This window comes from Typopeltis vanoorti, chromosome 18, assembly GCF_054136105.1.
Source record: "Typopeltis vanoorti isolate ZY-2024b chromosome 18, IOZ_Tvanoo_1.0, whole genome shotgun sequence".
NCBI lineage: Eukaryota > Metazoa > Arthropoda > Arachnida > Uropygi > Thelyphonidae > Typopeltis > Typopeltis vanoorti.
In genome coordinates, this window is record NC_143566.1 from 25,968,876 (window position 1) to 25,991,003 (window position 22,128).

The following is a 22,128-nucleotide window of genomic DNA, read 5'->3' on the forward strand; positions in this document are numbered from 1 at the left end:
TCGTGAACACACATGGATATTGCCCTTGGTGGGGGGGGGGATGCAGTAGAGGAGTGACGAACCAACTACATTAATTCGTCGTAATCCCATCACTAGGGAGGTGCTCAACCCTATGAAACAGTCTTCACTGAATTAATGTTTAGATTTTGAGTTCCCAAATGTAATGTAGTATACTCAAAGGCCAATTTGGTATGAGGAAATTTCATCGTAAGAATTTCTGAATGCTAACGAAACAGTGTGAGATTTTCTAAACAAACTTTTGGCATCGATGTTATTGTAGGTGGCTGAATTTGTTTTTATTTAGAGGCAAAACACCTGTAAGTGTGGTCTTTATTTTTTTTTAGATATCTCACTTATAAATCAATGATAATTCGCAAAAAAGGTTGCTTAGAAAGCAGTTTTCCATATATTCTTTTTAGATCCAAATTTAGCATAAAACATAATTCTCTATGCGTACTCAAAAGATTACAGTTACTTAAGGAGAGAACAAAATGCATCATCCACAGATGCAAAAAAAAAACAAAACAAACCGTCTCCACGTTCGATATCTGGATTATGACATAAAGTGTGCCTTGCACACAACAGAGCCAACAAGAAATCTACACGGCTATTACACCTCGTGCTATCTAGGACCAGGCCACGTGACTGATGTATTGTTACGTACGCTGTGACGAAATCTAGGAGCTGTAGCCACTTTATTTATGTCGACGTTATGCTCATTACCATGATGGCGATTTGATAAGCCACCGATGCCTCTCGGTTCGTTCTTTACCGTTAGTCATTTAACGGATACGACTTTCACGCGCGCACGCGTGCGTTCTGTCAGTGTGTGTGTGCGTGCGCGCGCGCTCTCCCTCTCTCTCTCTCTCTCTCTCTCGGAGGCTGCAGTGCGGCCCAAAGAGGACGCTAGTGACTCATTACGCCTCTAGCGGCTTTGGGCGGCAGTTTGCGTCCACCGAAGGAAGTGGCGGGGGTATTCATCAACAGGCGAACGCCTGATGCGCGCACAATGCTCGGATGATGATGTCAGAGCCGACGTCTTTGTTTCTAGGGGAACGGGGAAGCCTCCGCGAAAGTTGTGCACGCTAATGTGCGGATGGAAACCCGCCCTCCCCAGGTACAGGAAGTGGCTCACTAAAAGAAGCAGCGCTGTGGACGGAAGTGGATTATGGCAGCCAAGAAGTTATTGCAATATGCGTGAGAGACGGTCTATGAAAATGAATACGAGACAATGGGCTCGATGGGAATGCGTGTGACCACAGTCGATTAAAATGGGTGACAGTCATCTCTTTATTCATTGCTCTGTTTGAACGACAGCAACGATCCCAGTCTTTACACTTCTATTCTTTCAGAATGAGAAACAGAGAAAACAAGCGACACAGCCAAAACACTCTTTTCTAATTAGACCCCAAGCTACTGATTAACATCTGTTTGCATCGATCCACAATTACTTTCGTGTTCAATATTTCGGAGATAATTATTCACTCTTTCAATCCATCTCAATTTATTTTTCTAGTTAGTTGAGTCGAACGACCGACAATTATGGGTGCAAAAGTCATCTTGATATCTGTTCATTGCTCAGCCCGACATACGAGATCGTTAAATTATTGGGACTTTTAATAAGTAAAAAATAGAATTAATTCTTCTAGCTCTGATTTTCTGATGGAAATAGTGCGGTAACCCCTGATCATTCCTCTTGAAAGAGAACCAAGATATTCCTCTGTATTGCTAAGTAGACATTGCGTTTCAAGTCAAAGCTGGATATATCTGTAGAACGTTGTCGATCCCCAATTGAATATATTTCCCAGAGAAGTAATACACACCTTAAACAATTTATACTTGACAATATTTCGTCCAACTATTTTAGTTTTCTTGCTCATCAAGCGGAGTGAAAATTTCGCCTGAAGATGAAGGCAAACTTGCATAAAATAGAAAATGTAATCGCTTCTTGCAAATAAGTACATTTTATTTGGAATCTTTGGAAATAAGCACGTAGTTGGGGGCTGGTGCCCCCTACTATATATTTTCTTTAAAATACCAACTGGCCTGTGCGGTTACCCTAGTGGCTATGCACTTCGCAACCATATGCCTACTTCACGACGGGTTTGATTCCCGTCGCGAGGAGCTTAAGGATCTTCCTCAAACATAGCTAAGTTAGCCGGTCTTGGGCGTGGACAGCAGAGTTTCTCTCTCCAGTTCACCTGGGGTTTTTCCTCCCGCAAGCGGGCAAACCTCCCCCTTGAACACACGCAATTACAGCCGTAGGACTAGTCACATTATCCTCGCGATTGATACGACTTAGAAGGCCTTAAGATAGCTCTATAACAGGCCAGGACCTAACACGTAGAAAGGAGAAGAAAATACCAACTGCGTCTTAAAGTCATGTCATGAAAAATAAAGTTAAAATAGCGTGCATTGGAGACCCGAAGTAGCTTGGAAAAGTTCCCTGTTTGGTCTACAATTTTCCGGATCAGATAAAAAAAATTAATAAAAATAGAAAAACCCTTAACACACCCACAAGGTGATGTACTGTAGATTGATAACTAAACTTTCGCACGTGCGAGTGACATAAAACTACTATCGTGGACTTACCACGTCCGAAATTTCACCTGTTAGCAAAGGTGCATTTTCACTTAAGCCGTAATGTGTGCCAGTGACATTTGCAGGTGTTTGTCCAAAGTGGCGCTGCTGTTCGCATCAGTGTCACTGTGGAGTGCAGTAGGCCTGCTAATGACTAATTAGGCCATTATTCAAAATTCAGCAGATCACTCTTTAATCATTCCACACGCACCACAGATTAATGAGAACTCGTGTCAATGGTTGCCCATTAAACAGAAGTTAATAACGATAATCACAAATTGTCATAGACACCGAACAGGAAGTCTCCACAAATTCCTAAGAGGCGCGGATTTCATTGTAGATTAGGAAGAAGCAGTTCGCACCATCATTGACGTAAAATTGCCATAAAAAGGTGAATGACAAGGTAATAGTGAATTAATAATTCCTCTCATTCATTCTGTGAGAAAAAAAGGAAGAAAAAGCCAATAGAAAATACGTTCAATGATTAACCTCTAAAATGCTAGTATTGTGCAATATAAAAATTTAGTATATAGTTTGTTTATCTATTCTTGAATACAGGATAAAAATAAAATTTCTTTTTAATTATAATTTACTTGATAACTAAGTGAAAAATATTATCATATTTGGCTCTAATTTAGAGTATTTTAAAAATATGATTATAAACCATTTTTTTATTTGTAAATGAAAAATACGTTTATTTCTAAAATTGCTATATATGCTGTTAGGTTTTATTCAAAGCAGAAATTTAGGTTTATGAGCCTTCCCATAATGCATAGTAGTATATATATGCACTTTCAATAGGAAGTGTGCGTTGCATTATGGGACACTAAGGCAAATGATGTGAAGTCAACAGCCTCTAAATACGAATATCACTTCTGTGCAAATTTGTTTTGCCTACGCTTGGGTACAGGATTCAAACAACGGTACAAATAAAAAATGATTATACAGCAAATCTATAATATAAATTGTCTTTATATTGCAAACACATCTGAAAAGGATGATTCTTTGTTATTATTTTCGTTAAAATACATACAGTTTGGGTTATCTTTTATTATAATCATTCCTAAAAATAAGCCTAACCATAATTCACTAAAAAAAAAAAATTCTGTGACATTAAGAAAGGCAACGTGGGCCAACAAATGACATTCACCGAAACGAACTAGTATCTATGTATTGAAGCCGGGCCATCCATCTTTCAAACACATCTTGACAGCATTGTCTCAATCATTTGGAGCCAACAGTTGAACCACAGACTTTCCCCTATTATAATGTCTTGCCTGCTATCACCGAAGTTAAACAGAGCAGCCTCCATCTCAGGCGGTGGTCTGCAGGCGCCCCTCCCAGGCCGTGTTCGAAGCTAATGAGGCTTCATGCGAAAGGCGGTATTTCCCAGTACTCTATTCATTCTGCGAACGGTTGCCTCTAGAGGGCGTTGACTGCGACGCTGTTTTAAAGGGAAGCTCGCATACCGCTCTGTCTTACTGCTCATTTGCTAGTTGATTGTGTTGCGAAGATTACACTAATTAATGCATTCAAATTAATTACGGCGATCAGCTGAGTAGTCGGTTCCATTGAAAACAACAACTGCAGGAAATTGAGTCGCGCGCGCGCTACTCGGTGCCGAAAGCCCCGTTCTTTTGTAATCGGTCCGTTTTTGTCTAGCAGCAGGTATTGTATTATTTCTGATTGCTTTAAGTGTTCGGTGTTGTACGGCGACTAATTTCGAATAAAAAGGGAACGTGGAGAAAGGTAAAAACAGGAGCAGAATATACGTCAATAAAGAAGACAGGAAAAAAACATCTGCGAGTTATAAAGCTTTAAAAAATAGACATCCATCAGTTCAAACAATGTAATGCTACAGAAATTGTTATTAGCAAGTAATTAGGCACATGACTTTTTATATTGTTGATGGGCATTGTTGCAGATGGTTGACGTATGCTCATTTAGCACTATGGATGAGAAATGAGATGAAGGATGCCGATTTTTATGCACAGATACATATAGATGATGATAATAGTATCGTGAATGTCTAATATTATCCATGATATCATTAGGTCCATTAGATAACTACCCTAATTGTTACGCAAAAATAAATTAGGTTCTACTGGTACATCACAAACTTTTTTTGGAAAGTTTTTTTTTTTTTGCATAATGGAGAAACAGAGAACGAAAGCAATATATAAATATTGCACAAAACTCTGACTGCAGCTGTGATTCTGTGTGTGTTTCCCTGTGGACTATGAGCAATTCTACAGCACACAACCCCCCCTCAAGAGATGCCAGATGATATATAGCATAGAAATGTTTCATCTTATACAAAGAAGGATGGTTTTTTTAGAAGAAACGCAAAAGATAAGTTGCCGAGGTTGGGATGAGGAGGAAGAGGAACGAGGGGGAATGCGAATTCAAATATGGTGGTGAAAAAGGATGAATTGTCAGCAGTAGATTGGAAGACGCATACACACTGCCTTTGTTTACGTAGAAACATCATTTGAGTTGCGCCTTAATATCTTGATCCTCTTTGTACAGAAAGTAACAAAGTCGGGATGCCTTCGATGCAATTTTAATACTCACCGACGTCTATCATTCATTCCTATCTGCTCCGGAATAAGCTGGGTTTCGATATCAGACTTTAGCGGGCCATTAATTTCCAAACAATCAATATATTTTTTGCCTCTACCTGCAGAACCCATCTTCTACTTACGAGTTACCTGTTGTCAAGGGAACGATGTACTCACTCATAAAATAATATTTATTAACTCTTAATTTTTTCCCCAATCAATAACATCCACGCAGAAATCAGGAAACAGTATTTTTTGTTCACCTTGCATTTCTGATATCCCATGTCGATTAACTGTTTTTCTTTTCCATTTGGAATTAGACCTTTCTATAGATTTTTTTTTCTCCCACATCTTTAATGATAGAAAAAACATTTGTGTATTGATTTTTTTTCAACCCCCTCTTCCCCCAAATTGCGATTCAATTTCTTAAATTAGCCCTCGGCTAATGTATTGGAATCAAAAGTAACAATCGACCGAGCGACCAGGCAGGTTACTGTGGGTGATCTATGCCAAACGAGGCTCACTCGCATTAACACAGTAATGGACATTTCACTTCAATAACCTACATTTTCTGCAATCACTGCGCAGATGGAGACCGGTTGTGTTGTTCTGCGCAGCGTAATCATTACTAATGTACTGTCGACTATAGTAGGCACATCATTAGCAGCGTACATTGCGACACACCAAGAGAGTTTGTCGAATTGACATAACGCTATCAAAACCGTACAAACAGCTTCCTTCTTCTACTTGGCCGTCTTCCTCTGTGTTCCCCCTGTTCCTTTACCTTGCCTTTTCGACAACTTTTTTCCTCTACTCTTTGATTGATAGGAAAAGTGAAAAAATTGATGGGAAGGAGTCACGAATGCCAACGTGCATTGGAGCTTTCTCTTCACTTCTCTTTTACTTTCTTCGTCCAAATATATATCTTTCTTTTCTGTATGTTTAAAGAAAGAGCCTAAGGATTTTTCATTTAGAAAAAGACCACGAGGGCGTTCGTTTTTAGAAAAAACAAAGCCTAGATATTTAACAACATCGGAATGCAATTTATTAGGAAAAACCCTAAAGTGTTTACGTAAAAAAAGACCCGGATATTTGTTCTTAAACATAGATTCTGGAAAGACCCTGGCGGAAAATGGAGAACCAAGAAGTAAGTTTTAGAAAAACATAATTTTTAAAAAAAGACCGAGAATACTTTTTTTTCCCGAAAAAACTACGCTTTTGTTTAGGTAAGACCACGAAGATGTTTTTATTTAAAACATAATCTACAGATTTGTTTACGGACGATCCCCCCAGTCTCTTTCTAAAGGAAAATTCTGTATTTTATGCGGCCGATGCTTGTGCTTAGAAAAATCTCAATTTTTCTATAAGAAAGACCCCGAAGATGTCTTTTTAAAGAAAAATCCAGATCTCTATTTCGGAAATGACAGTTTTTTTAAAGAAATTGCTTTAACATTTCTTTAAAAAAAAAAAATTCTTAGAAAAAATCGATCCTTTTTAGGAAAGTTCCTGGGAGAAAATCTAGAACTAAGAAATAAGTTTTTTTTAACAAACTCTAAAGACATAGTATTTTCTAAAACTAAGCTTTTTTAGGGAAGTTCCCAAAGATGTTTTTTTTTTTCTTTAAAAAATTATAATTTAGAGATTTGTTTAAGAAATACCCCCGACAAGCTTTTCGGAAAGAAAGAAACGCATGTTAAAGAAAGACCCTGAAAATGTTTATTTTTAAAGAAAAATCTTTAAAAAGACCTGCTACGTTTTCGAAAAACCCAGATTCTTGTTTATGAAAAATGCTGAATATTTTACCAAAAAAACCTTGTTCAGACTTTCAATGATGGTATTTTTAACACAGTAAACTCTGGTGATTAAAACACCATTTCAACTTTAAATACCATTACAATGATTCCAAAGACATTAACAAGTGCATAATCATACCATTACTTGTCACGCACATAAATGCATTTATGTATACGAATGAGTTAACGCTTAAATTTTTAAATTCAAATATTTTGAGCAGTCAGGTTATCTGGGTTCAGAAAGAAAAATCATATTAATGTTGTTTGCCCATTCCAGCAATGTCGACTTCAGAAATGCTCTAACAAAATGTAAGCATCTGCATTTTATCTTCACTCCTGCAGGCCGTTGAAAGTAAAGAATAAATCCACGAAATATTGAGAACAAAAATTTTATTTTTGACCTAAATATATTAGGAATTTCGTGTAAAATCTCAATAAATATGTGCTGACCCAGTGAATTATCTACTAGAAAAGTGTGCCAAGTGACGTATAAAAAAGCGTTAACTGAAGAAATAACCGGAGGTTGTAGTTTATTGCTAAGGAAACGATAGATTTGGAATTAAGACCCAAGATATGATTCACGATAGCGGAGCTTGCATAATTATTTCTAACCAATACTATACGGATAACAGTAATCCTTAGCTCACCCATGGTACAAATACGCTATAGGTTTATTAATAACCTTTTGAGGGGGAACCGCATAAAAAATAACGTAGTATTAAAATATCAGATGATTAAAGGAGTGTTGATATAAAGAAATTATTTCAAGCGGGATATTGCATTTATTACGACAAATTTCATTTCAAGCTAGAAAACATTAAAATATGCCACGCTGATTGGATTTGGAGGTTTTTCTAAATAGTGCCCGTGATTCTCAGCAATCCTTATAGTAGCTTCGATTGTATGTCTCAGGATGTGTTTGCCTCAGCTAAGAGGGCGACCAGCAATCGCAGTATGACTGAGGGAATAAGATAAGATGTCCGTCACCACTATGAAAACACCACCTAAGACATCTACTAGTACAGTCGGCGCCATTGAGACCAGCCAGTTTCCCTCCCCCCTCTAGTGACAGTGGCTGACAAGCCCCAAACCTTCAACAAGTCCACTCGCTAATGTCAAGTGTTCTAGGGGGAGGGGGGGGGGCTCAGTTTACCTTCGGTTCAGGACGCTTGATCCTCCGTCGAGACTAGAATTTTTTTCTCCTTCTCCTGCTGTTTGCCATCCCGATTTGAAGGTTTGCCCCGAACTCTAAGAGTTGTTTGCTGAGCTTCTTGTGCCGCCGAAAGCCCCCTCCGCTGTCGGGCACTAGTATTTCTCTCTCTCAGTTTGGAGAAAGAGAGACAGAGAAAAAGAGAGAGAGAGAGAGAGCAGCCGCGGCCGTATTAGGTCTCGTGGCCGGCGTATACACCACCACTGGCGCGGCGTTCCGATCGGCTGTTTAGCCTCTGTTGCTTTCACTGTTGATCGCTTCAATTACTGGTGTAATCAGATGCGAGCCTCACCGCCGGCTCGGGGTGTACAGTCAACGGCGGACCGTGGTGGTCGGTGTAGCAGGCAAGGCAACGCAGGCGGCACACAGGTTGACGTGATCGACCCGGCTGACGGCATCGTCTCCGCATGCGCCGTCAACAGATCGAATAAAATTTGAATGGACGAGCAGGACGACAGCAAGAGAAGATTGGAGATGAGAGTGGGTGGGAGCGCACAGATCGTAGGGGGAAGAAGGGGTGGCCCACTATAAAAGGATGACAATCGCTCTGACAGGACCCAGTTCCAGGCGTCCTGGCACCACGTCCGGCCCCCTGGCCACATTCGGGCACCAGAGGGCAGAAAGATCTGTTCTTCCGTGTAAAATGCTCCAACTCTGACGTCCTCCAGTCGTGCAGTTTCGTAAAGAGGAAAAACAGGGATGAAAACAACAACCGCCGTGTTCTGGCCATTGGGTCACCGCTGGGACTCAGTTAAACGCACGTGATTTCAACCTGTTAGCCAAGTGTGAATTTGTCGGCGTGGATGGAGTCTGTGCTATTAATGACACAAACAGCCAGTGCAGCAGTGGTCAGATCTGCGCGGGTGTGTATTTCCGGTTTTCTGTCCTTTTGTCTTCCTCTTCAATTCACCTGTTCATCGCATCCCTAGAGGCTTACCCGTCCTCCTCCTCCTCTGGTGGCAGACATTTCCTAAGACCATTAAGCACCCACAGACTTCATAAGCCAAAGAACATTGCTTTCTTTTTTACTACGCATCTACAAACTTCTGCCACATCTTGAAATGCCTCGATCGTTTCTGGTGAAGAAAGCCAAATACCCTGTTGACCACGGCAACCGGTGGCCGTATCGCGAGCCCTCAAGCCCTACCGAAGCCGCTACAGCTCCTAGTCCACCGCCGCCTTCTCATTGCCTCACTGTTCGGTACAGTAGTGGTAAGTTATTTAAAATATTCCATTTTATTATCCAAATGCTTATAGTTTTAAATAATCTAACTCAAGTTTTAGATAGTGCTGACTCGAACCTTAGCAGCAGTCAGATTGAATTGCATTAAAAAAAAAAATTCTTTATCAATACCAAGTTAGTTTCCCCCTGTAGTTTGATATATCTCGGATAGCACTGATGCATTACAGGGAAGCTGACATTCGGATATTGTTTTGTATACATAGTTGTTGGAAATATAAATACGATTGATAGTATAAATGCATTGTTGAATACAAACATTGTTTAACAGGAATGCAACAATACATAAATATATTCAATGATGAATTGTTGCATTTTCATTCCCAAATAGTTTCTTATTATATACTTAGCCTACAGGAGATAGTGATTGTAAATATTTATCATCACAAAGACCTGTCACTTCGATGGAGAATTACTAATGCATTCTCATTTAAACATGCTAAAACATTTTTTTTTCTTACAAAAAAAAAAGCTTTACTCAAAATATGCCTTTTAGGTTATTAATGAAGTGACAATGGTCGTTGGTTAGGATATACATTTACTTAGATGACAGCACCGAATAAAGCACAAGTAGATCAGCGATTAAAATTTATGACAAGAAAATGTATGCTTCCATTAGTAATGAAATTTCGTTTTGGTAGACTGTCATGCATTTCTATAAATGTTAAAGCAGTGGAGAGTAACTGACAGCGTCTGTATATCAAATGGAAGTGATGATCCCAAGTAGAAAAATAAAACGCACTTATAGTAAATATAGTTTTTAGTTTCACGTAGGCTTCTGTGGAGGAAGTTATTTTTAAATACAATTTCTCTAATGCCTCTGCATTGTATCTGTCATTTTCGGACAATACTTCGAATAAAATCACGCATTTGTTACCATCTTTTAGTTCTGATTTTCTAAATTATATTATTAAGATAAAATCTACCGGACATTAATTTATTTTTTGCCCATTTTTGTACAGTTGAAAGCGAATGATTATTTATAATAGGTGCAGTTCGTCATACTGATAACACTGGAGAAATAACATAAAGCATTAACGTAGGAAAGAGAAATCACATATATTAATTTTAAAAAAAAATACCTAAACGTTTATTCACTTTTTAAAATACACCATAGCTTGTAATGAATAATTCCTAATTAATTGTGCCATAATTTATTCTATATATTTAATAATATTAGATTCGGTTGTTGTTATTATACTGTTCGGAGCATGAAGATGCATTATTATTACTCGTGATTGGATATTATAGAATCATTTATTTATATGTTGATGATGCGCAAATGTCAAACGGACTCTAGACTTAATATAATTATTTTATACGAAATCCTAGGTAATAATATGTTTGCAACATCAATTTTTTTATTTCACCTTATCTTAGAATACTGTATGATAAATAGAATAATATAGTTAAGTATGTGTGAAATAAAGATGTTATTCTGGTGTATAATATCAACGAAATACGATAAATTACACCTCTATTCAAAAATATTGGAATTAAACACGTTACTCAAATGTCTTCTATCATAATAATAAAATGGATATGCTTTAAAAATTTATTGTATTTATATTCTGTCGCTATTTTTCTTCAAATAACAAAAATTAAATGGATTTAAAAGTAGTATAATATTTGTATAGGAAAATGTTTCGTATTAATAAAAAAAAATGCCGTAAGCAGTGGCTTCCTGCCATATTTACAGAATTTTGACTGTACGTGCCGATATTGACAAGGATTATCATTCTCACATGACTACAAATGCAGATGTTCTTGTATATAAATATGCTTGTTACAGAGATTACATCAAAAGGAAGTGTACAGATATAACACCAATATTTAGTCGTTTTTATTTACACCTAAATGATATGAATACGGATTGCGTTGATCCATTACTTATTTTAAGAGTGAGTCAAGGAAGATACGTTTTAGTGATATCGAAATACTATTAATTATTCCATTTACGAAGATTGCATTCGTTTTGAACCGTTTATAATTATATTTCTACGTGGAAAAATTTTAAATGACTTTAAAAATTTTTATATTATTCTGTAATGCGACACAAAAAATAATTATTAAGGACAGCGAATTTCTTTTCCCAATGACACAGATCATAACAATTTCTAAGTCTTTACAAGTACATTTATTATTCGTAATAACTTTTAAGCAAACAGTACATTTAGTTCTCTTCCTTTAAATACGATTTATTTACTTATTTTCAAAGGTTTAGTGTGAACTTTTCAATAAACAAAGACCTGTCTCGAAAAAATTCAGATTGAGAAAGTTAATTCTCAAATATTAACATTTCTTTAATAATGTACATGTATGCTTTAAATATTATACTGTGAATATATTTCTTGTATTTTTACAAGTCATTTTCAAAATTAAATTCAAACGATTAGTATATTGAAATAAATATGATACTTACATAATTATTTTATAAAATTACTTAGTTTCTATGAATCCAAACATTCCTACTTTCAGTTATATTCATTCAGACTTTTAACATGCATTCAAATGACAATCATATCATCATTCCTAAACTTTTTATACGTTGTTGCTGCAACCGAGTAGGATTTTTAAAAGGCACACCTGGGTGGTGATGGTGTCCAGATACATAGATTTCTTAATTTGAAACCATCCAGTTATTTTATTGCTTCTTGGCATTTTGCACGCGAAAATTTTTAACACGTGTTTTTGATTTGTTGCAAGTAACTGAGCTAGCCAATAAGAGCCTCGCATTTTACAAATACACTGAAAATTCTAACGTGTTTCAATTTATAGTCCAATTATGGGGGGAGAATTGTGCTGGTAATCATAGAACAATAAAATAAACCCTTCTTGTATTAAATTATATGTTCAGAGAGATGCATTTGGATACAAGAAAAACCTTATGTAGAAAGCAAATACCCTTTTACTAAGAATTATTTCCGCAGTCTAAGGCCGACACAAATAGAAATTAGCAAATTTATTTATAACTCTTCCTATTTTAAGAACAATTTAATACAATTAATTTAAATTTATGTAGAAACTATGCGTTCTAATTGGCTTTTTAAAACCGTGTATTTTGAAACTGTTATGATACTGGAAAATGGATTCAATTTTTATTTATTAAATCTCTTAATAGGAACACACACAGTATATATACATTATCTGCCAATAATTGTCCGGACACCCCTGTTATTTGAACTTATGGAGGAACATTTCATGTTTGTTAATGACATAAAAACCTATGTACAGATAGTAGGAAGCGATATTTCATCGTAGAAGTTGAATACAGGTGGTATGGCAACATGACGTGAACTCAATGACTTCCAGAGAGATGTCGTCGTGGGCTCTGACATTGGTGGCATATCCATACGTGCGATTGCCGCTCAACTGGAGCATCCAAAATCGACGGTTGGCGAGGTTCTGGCATGACTAGTGCAGGAAAACACCCAGAGACAGGAGGATGTTAAAACGGGTAGCACGCAGAAACCGACTACAATCGGCACAGACAACCACCCGTAACACCATGGTGAGTACTAATACTGTACGAAAAGAACTCCATTTACTGGTTTCCACGGAAGAGTAGCGGCACACAAGCCGAACATCAACACCTCGTCTGGCTTGGTGCAAAGAGCTTGTGAACTGGACAATTGACCAGTGGAAAACGGTATTCTGGAGCGATGAATCAAGGTTCATCTGTTTCCACTCTAATGGCAGCCTGGTGGACGCTTGTTTACCACAATAAAGTTTGGCGGTGGAGTTGAAATGGTGTGGGGTGCAATTCAGCTGGTTTTGAGTGGGACTACTGGTCGTTGTCCGTGGTTCCATGAAGGCAGCTCAGTACCTTGATATTTTGGATAATCAGGTGCTGCCTATACTGCGGAGTTTTTATGGAACGGATTCGTGTTACTGTCAAGACGATAACAATGCTTCACGGTACAAAGCTGCAGCTGTTATGGAATGGTATGAAGAGATGAGTGTTAAACGACTGCCTTGGCCTGAGCAAAGTCCTGACCTCAATCCCATCGAACACCTGTGAAACGAATTGAAGCGCCGATTCAGGTGCAAAGCAGCACGTCCTCGATATGTGGCTGAACTCAGTGCTGCTTTGATGGAGGAATGGAAACAAATTCCACCTGATATCTGCCGTACATTGGTAGAAAGCCTCTCTCAAAGGTAGACACACCCGATATTAGGGTTCGCCTGCTGGTGTCAGTTGTAAATTGCTAGTATCCGGACAATTATTAATAGATAGTGTGTACGATCATTTCAAGGTTTAGGCTTAATATGAATTGCACCTATGCTGATGTAGGTAGCTGAGTGATTAGCTTATCCGCTATTCAAACTGTGATTTCGGATTCATGGATTGTCTTTAATCGTCCGGTGTGAGACCACCACCCAGCTAGCGGAAAACTTGAAAAACGTTTCATGATGGGTCTCTAAATTATCCATTTTTCGCTTTCATAAACATTTCGTATTTATACGAAATGCCGTCGAATGGTTTTTCCTCCGAAAAACTCTGAACTTATATAGGCGATACATTAGGAAATTGATATTCTCAAAAACGAGTCAGCATTAAAAGCTTTCTTCAGTCCACTTTTGGACGAATGCCTGTCCGTGCTTCTTCCATTTTGGCCGATCTCTCCAAAACATCTTACCGCTAGTCTACTTGGTTTCCATTCTGTCCTACCCAGCGCATTTGTTGCCTTTTATTACTAATGCAATATCAGTTGCGAGGATGTAATGCTTATTATTAGTTGATAAAAAAATAAATTTGAACTGGTATTTAGTATCTTCATAGAAAGATCGTTGCATCGAAAATAAATATATAATCATTGTATTTAGTACAAATTTTGCCGGATGCAGGTAAAGTGACCTAGCGGATTATAAAGTCCTAATTTCGAGTAAAGGTTAAATAATATTCTTTTAAATATCTTGTCATTTTACATCAAACCAAGCAGACGTCAAAGAACAGGACGTGCGAATGTGGAGAGTGTTAGAAAAGCGGATAATATACTTCACTGATTCATAGAGAAGTTACGACTTACTCTCGGAAAGAAGCAAAGGAAGTAAATCACAAATATTCGAGTGGATTGATCGCTGATGATGAAAATAAAAGAATTTATCATCAACGAGCGAAGAGATTCAGATCTGGACTAAAAATGAAACTCCATTCATGGAATTAAAAAATGTAAGAATAATATTGAATGGTTGGAAGAGAATTGGCTGTTTAGATTACAACAAAGTAACATGACGATGAATGGAGTGTTTAGTTGGAGGACACAACTTTTTTCTCGTGTTAAGACGGGATTTGAACCAAGATTTTTTTTTCAACTAATGGGTTTCTTCGATACTTATAGAGTTGGACTGAGTAGATAGGTTTACACCATTAAAACGTTTCAAGTTACTGATATGCACAAAAAGGAGAATATTTTCTACCCTCATCGGAAAATATACGGAGATATGTAAGAGTTCTTTGTAGTCATTCGTGAATTCTTGTTTCATTTCAATGTTTGTGAAACAAGAGTTCATATTGTCCTCTGAAAGTTAGCGAATTTGCTTTTTAGAAGGAAGACGACAGGAATATTTCAGGATACTCCAAGATAAAAAGTAAACATGTTCTCAAGCGCAACGGAGACTAAGCGCCGATGATTCAAGTAGGTGTTGAGGGTGTTTTAGCTGATGTAATGTGCATAATATAATTAAAACTATACAGATATGGAATGATAATGCATGAATCGAAAGACAAGAAAAAAAAACTTTTTAAGGAACGTAAAATAAATATTGAAATCAATCGAATTAGAAAAGATGGGTAATTTGCAACTAGACTGTGTTTTCTGTTACCATATTGCTGGGATTGGGTAATTACATGGCTTGAGTTCAAATTATCTCAATTTTAAAAAAATACAAAGTGAATAATTTAAGTATCAATATTAAATAGTTTAGAGAATAATATTTTAAAGACAAAATTAATTAAAATTTTAAAAAAGAATTGTAATAATCCATTTTCGCTTTATTATTTTTCTTACACCCTTTTATTATTATTTTTTTTTTTTTAGCTTTCGCACAATATGTCTCTAATTTAAGTTACTAGGTTTGAAATCGAAAAAGCCAAAAGTCCTTTTTAGGACTTCCAGGGTAACAAATGGCAATGCTGTAGCCAATGAAGTTTTAACTGAGGCACGGCTATTGCCGTTACCCAGCCATGACTGGAGCTTTTAGCTCGATAACACTCCATCCACACAGATTTTCTTCATTCAGATGACGGGATAAAGAGTCAAGGACTCGGTCCATCGCCCAGTTCTTTTAAGATTTAAGTTACTATGTATGTATATATACATACATGTGGTGCGATGCCTATATAGGCTACCTACCAAGTTTGCAGTTAACAAGTTAAGTTTGATTTCCACCTGATAGGTGATCACCCCCCTGTATATGTCACAATACGGATCAATCGACCGTGAGATGCGGTGATTGATTCATTCAATCCAATACCCTTGGAGGGTAATGAACGGCAATGCTGTAGCCAATGAAGCTCTAACTGAGGCTCGGCTATTGCTTTTACCCTCCTGCCATGATCAGAGCTTCAATAGCTCAATAACACCTTATCCCTACACTGTCCTCTACAGGTAACGGGGAAGATGAAAAGCATTCTTGCTTCGCCCCTTTAAGCCAGTCCTTATAAGGACTTGTTATGTAGTTGATAAGTCCTTTTTAAGACTTCCAAGATGGCAATGACTCCCAGCCATGACTAGAGCTTTTATATCAATAACACCCCATCCACACAGATTTTCTTCATTCAGATGACGGGATAAAGCGTCAAGGACTCAGTCCATCGCCCAGTTCTTTTAAGAACTTACTATGTAGTTGAGTGAAAATAGAATCGACCGTGAGATGCGGTGATTACTATGTAGTTCCGCTATTGCATTTTGCGAACATGAATTTTCAAATTTTATTTCTTTTGAGGATATACTGGTCTGTGAAAATGCCTTTCTGTTGAACAAAAAAACCGATTTTGAACGCCATAAAATAGTTCTACCTCAGCGTTTTTTGACTTGGCTTATATAGTCTGTTTAATGAGGGACTGTGAATGATTGTTTTGCTTGCAATTATTGAAAACCAAAGGATGTTCCGATGAAATTAATTCTAAACGTAATTATGGCATTTAATTTTTTTCCCCTTGCAAAAGTGAGACTAATGTTCCCACACATACAAAAGTAAGCAGTGAATTTAGTGTCTTCAGCTATTCTAATTAAAAAATAAAAATAAATTGATAATTTCCGACAATTAAATTGAGCAGCTATGTTGCTCTGAAACTAGAAGGTGGGTTGGGTCCACATAAAATGCACATACTTGGATAATATAAAGAATCAGGGGAAGTGCGCTGAATCCCTTTATCTAATTTTCAAAATTTGTGATCATCATTTCGACAGGGTTCGAGCACTAAAATAAATAAATAGCCCAAACATTGATCTTTCTCCGATACAATATTCCATGTTTTGTAACATTAGCCTTGGCTAGAAATACTGGTATTGTCAACTACTACCACATTAACTTATATAAGGCAAAAATAATTACTTTTTTGGGGGGTGGAGAATGGACTGAGTCTTTAAATCTTTATCCCTTCATCTGATTGAAGAAAATGTGTGGATGGGGTGTTTTTGGACTAAAGGCTCTAGTCATGGCTGGGTAACGGCAATAGCCGAGCCTCAGATTGCCATTACCCTGGGTATCGCTCACCTCAACCTATCCTTATAATTACTGGCTTAAAGGGGAGAAGCAAGAATGCTTTTCATCTTTCCCGTTATCTGTAGAGGACAGTGTAGGGATAAGGTGTTATTGAGCAATATAAGCTCTGATCATGGAGGGTAACAGCAATAGCCGAGCCTCATTTGAAACTTCATTGGCTACAGCAGTGCCATCCATTACCCTCCAAGGATATTAATCACCGCATCTCACGGTCGATTATTCGATCCGCTTATATATATATATATATATATATATATATATATATATATATATATAATTACTATTCATTTCTGAATGTTTACAAATATACGTTACCAGTAATTTAAATAAAGGTGCATGAACAAAATTGTTTTATTTCTATCTTTTAAGGAAGAGGTTTTTTTTGGGGGGGAGAGGGGGTATCTTGCAATATAATATTAGTTACAATTATTCTGTATAAATGAAGGACTGCAAAGATGGATATATATCGTGCAGAGTGTTATCCTCCTTAGTAACTTGCTCGATATTAATTCGCATATATTTGCATGTCTCTCTACTTCTATTACATAATAAGGGGTCCCCTATATATTTTAAAACAACATAAAAAGTTTTGAATTCCCATTGCTTAAAGGGATAGTTCTTGTTGGAAATGAATGTTAGCATTACGTTTTTATAATCATAAAATTTTAATTTTAGAAATAATTCCATTTGATGAATCTCACAAGAGTGTGCAGGATAAAGTCATCCTCATCCGGGAACTAATCTTCGATAGTGCCCCAGAATTATGAATTGATTACAAAAATAATTCGTAATTCTAAAGGGGGGTGGAAGGACCAGATGACTCACGGAAACCACATCACAAACAACTAATCCAGTTGCTGGAAATAATCACAGAGAGCGAAAGGAAAAAATAAATTAATAGCATCGCCGCACTTAAAGAACCATCTCAGGAAGAATGCTAATTTAAAACGCTGCCTCGGCATAAAGAGTGACTTTGTGCATCAAAGTTCCGAAGCGGTTTCTTCCCAATTGAGGCAAACACTCCATCGCTATCTGCCGTCGGTCAAACATCCCGCTCGTATTTTATCGTAGAAAAGAGCAAAAGAAAAACAACAAACCCCCTCAAGAACTTCGGTTACAGTGAAGAAAGGAATCTATTAATTTCCATCCGGGCAACAGGTATGATGAGCACGTGGTGTTGGCGTCACGAGCTGCCTCAGCACCTCTTGAAATAGAAACCCTGGAGGCGTTCTTAGATGAAGAGATGCCGTAGAATTAGCTCGGGTAACATTAATTAATTCTTTTCCGCCTAAGCTGGTTTCTCTTTAGCTACAACCCCCCCCCTTGCTTTTGGAAGCGTGTTGAAGATACAAGTAGGCCTTCCTCTTTCTTCTCCCCTACATAGCACTTGTGGCAGCAGCCGTAGCCACCTGAGGAATGACAAGCGAACCACCTGCCGAGTCCACCTGATCCGACTCGGGATTTTACAGAACCCACACGATGAAGATGATACCTCACTGGTAGCGTTCATTTATCTGCTTAAAGCCCTCGCGACGTGCTAGAGAACGGTAATTTATGCAGCTAGCTGCACCAAAAAGGGCTTCCAACCGTCTCGAACGCTCACGTGCTGAGAGAAAAATCGTTTGCCTTTATGCCTACCAACCAGATTTGGAATGCTGATGAACCAAACATCCACAGGAGGTTCCTGCTTTAGCCTGTTCTGACAGTCACCCCATGTATCATAACCAGAGTTTCATCACTGGAGGGATCTGATAATAGGGGAAGTGGGGGGGGGGAAGAAAGAAGGGAGGAGAAAAAAATGCGACTTGCATTAAACTGGAGCGCAAGAGATGTTTAATTTATATAGTTGGTGCTCCGGTACATCAGCTGTAGACGAAGACAACGTACAACCTCATGTTCGCTCCTGAAACTAGAAGCTCTTTGATGTTTAATTTTTTTTTTATCTCCTCAATTCACATAAAACATAACAAGTGTGTTTTTCTACGTAATCACGTTATTCATCTACAATAAGTAAGGCAGTTAAATGCCGGATTTATTAAAATATTCTTTACTTATCTTGAAGAACATCCCTTTGATATCTTAAAATCACTCAATGCATTCAAATCCCTTTACAGAACGATTGCATCTTATTTGAAGAATTATTTTCGGATCGATTTATTGCGCGATTGTTTCAACCATTCTAATTCAGTCAACCTGCAGGCACGATTGGACAGAAGCGATGTTCAACTATTGGCCAATTATAGCCAATGCGTGAGCTACAATTCAGATATTACTGATACTGCATGGCATCCAAAATGGACAGAAGGATGGGATTAAACCCTCATCACTCTTTGCGTCAAGCACGCAAATCTTCCTTCAGGTTAAACGTCTGTATTTTTAGCCACTTGTATATCCTTAAGTGTGTACGTTAAAGTGTTGCGTTTGTCTTTCTGTCTAGACTTTTGACACTTAAGATGGATTCCACCGACTTTAGCCCTCTTTCTCTTCGATCTGTTTGTCATTCTTTCTTTCTTTCTTTTTTCCCCTATTGCATTTTCCGGTTGTTTCTAATCTTAGCGTCTTATCATTTTCTTTAGTTTTAGGATTCTCTGGAACAAATGGGAAGAGGGAACCACAGAAAGAAGAAGAAATATCCTCTCACCATCTGCTATATGGCGATACGACTACAGTATTAGGTGGTAAGTTGATGCATGCTTGTGATAGGCATCCTTAAGGTCTACGAAAAGACATTCTTAAAGAATTTCTTATGCTATTCAAACCAATCAGTAAAGAAAAACTTAAGATAACTGTATCAGCTGATTATTTTATAAAGAAAAATAGAGTAAGGATATTAATATCCCCCCCCTACATTTCAATCTTCTAATAAATTATTCGATGGAAATTTAAGGGGGTCTGACTGTTTAGAAATCCATACCTGAATAGCATGTTGAGTTCTGATGTCTGTTTTGGGGAAAGAAAAAAAAACATTGCACATCCAGTAAAGCCATGTATATATATACCCAGCTGGCCGAGTGGTTAGCGTGTCCACGGGTTCGAATCCCTCCGTAGGCATGGATGTTTGCGATTGTCTGTGGAAATACTAGTGGTGGCGGTCTGCGTTGGTGTAGTTGGGGTCAATTGATGGAAGAAGAGCTGTAGAGTAGATGCCCTCCCTCGATGAGTCTTTGGACTCCCTGGAAATGACAAATAATAATAAAAAAAATTAGGGAAGACTAAAGTAAAGTAACATTCCGTTAATCGAGTGCTCTACCACGAATGTGACAGTAGCAAATTCACGCCTATTAAGGGATACTATATTAAACCAAAAGGAGGATATCATTGCGAATTACCAAATAAAAATCACCACGCTATGAAAACAAATTTGAGTTACAAGGATTATATCCGGATTATGGGATTGCAGACTCTGGTTAATAGGAGAAAGAAGGGTGATATGATAGAGGTGTATAAACTTTTGAATGGGTGTTATAGCATTTCAAATGATGAAATTTTTCGTTATATGGAAGGCGGGGAGAGAACACGGGAGTATCCATGGAAGCTAAGGTTGTTCTCTCAGAGAGCAGTGAGTGAGTGCATCTTGTGTAAATGAATTTAAGGGAAGGTATGATAGCTGGGTTGAGTAATTTACAGCCTCCCTGGAGGTCTCAGATAATAATAATAATAATAATAAAATCTACATTCTATACCGACTACCTAATTCTTATAAGTCTGTATTGACTACAAGAGCAGAATAAGACTTTTCCTCTGGTCACTTATACATGAAAGTTACCTTACAGTAAACATCATTTTTTAATTAAATAATAAAAACAAATTAAAAGGTATTCTAAGGGCGATCTGCGGCACTTCCTTTGTGTTTCGCAACGTATTGTACTATACAGTACGTTCGTCATAGAAGGCACGCGCGTTTCTTACTACAAATAACCAAAGCTAAACATTTGGCAACTGTCCTCGGTAGCGTAGCGTCTCCGGCGCGCGCTTGCTAACAGAAAGAACCTGCGTTCGAATCCAGGCGTGATTGTTTTCTCAGGTTGTTTCTGTTGGTACCAAGTTAGTCGATCTTGGGCCGAGGAAGTGAGGGGGGGTTTTAACCTCCCTCACACTCCAGACAAATCGACCTTTGAACACACATAATTACAGACAACCCCCCCATCCAACAACCCGTTTTGAATTTATTTACAGTAATGTTTGAATAAGCGGAGAATTTATAAATCCCGTACATATAAATGAAAGACAAGCACCGAACAATCTACGGCCGTCTAGTCTCGATCCAGACAACATAAAATCTTATCTTGTACACAGCCACGAATCTGTCCGCTCCCTGCTGTAAGAATATAATGTACGTCGAACATGGTTACTGCGAGCGATGCTGTAATGTGGATTACAGCAGTTTAATGTCGCGCTTTGTTATTTATGACGGCATCATAACCCACAGATTAGTGACCTTGTTATGACATATTAAGTGTAATATATTCCATGGGATGAACTGGCTAGCATATTCTCGCTGTCTCGTGAAAACAATATCATAGTTGGGAGGCTTTTGTTGTAATAATGCTATGACAAGACTTGAGTGCTAGGGATTTCTGAAACGACAGCGATGTACCTGTTGTCAAGTGCTTCTCACTCAGAGAGTTATGTAAAAAATACAGCAACGCTAATTAAAAGAATACTTGTTACGTCAAATTACGAAATTATTAAATTCAATTGTTACGTCACAATCAACAATGTTCTATTTGGTTGATTGTGACGTAACAATTGAATTCCTAACAACTTTTTCTGGAGCTAAAAATCACTATGAGCAGTTCTGTAATACTTTTAAAAATCATAGAAGTGATCTACGATTTTTAGTGATGGTTTAGAACCATAAGAATCTTAATAGCAATAGAGTCACGTGGTGACTGTTCGGTTATTTGTTTCAATTTTATCAAATGTTGCTTATGTAGATTTACAAGAGTCTTAAAGTGACCCAAACCGCAAGTCATTTCTTTTGTTGTGATTGCGTCCCATCAATAATAAACG

The 22,128-nt window shown here is 37.6% G+C and overlaps 1 protein-coding gene across 1 annotated transcript in view; it reads left to right on the plus strand.

Moving 5' to 3' along the window:
* Positions 1–9,205: 9,205 nt before the first annotated feature.
* The window catches only part of LOC150096557 (uncharacterized), a 51,679-nt gene continuing 38,756 nt past the window's right edge, over positions 9,206–22,128 (plus strand). Inside the window, exon 1 of the mRNA XM_090408637.1 lies at positions 9,206–9,356. Within this exon, the coding sequence (XP_090264763.1) occupies positions 9,206–9,356 (151 nt within the window). The remainder of the gene's footprint in view (positions 9,357–22,128) is intronic.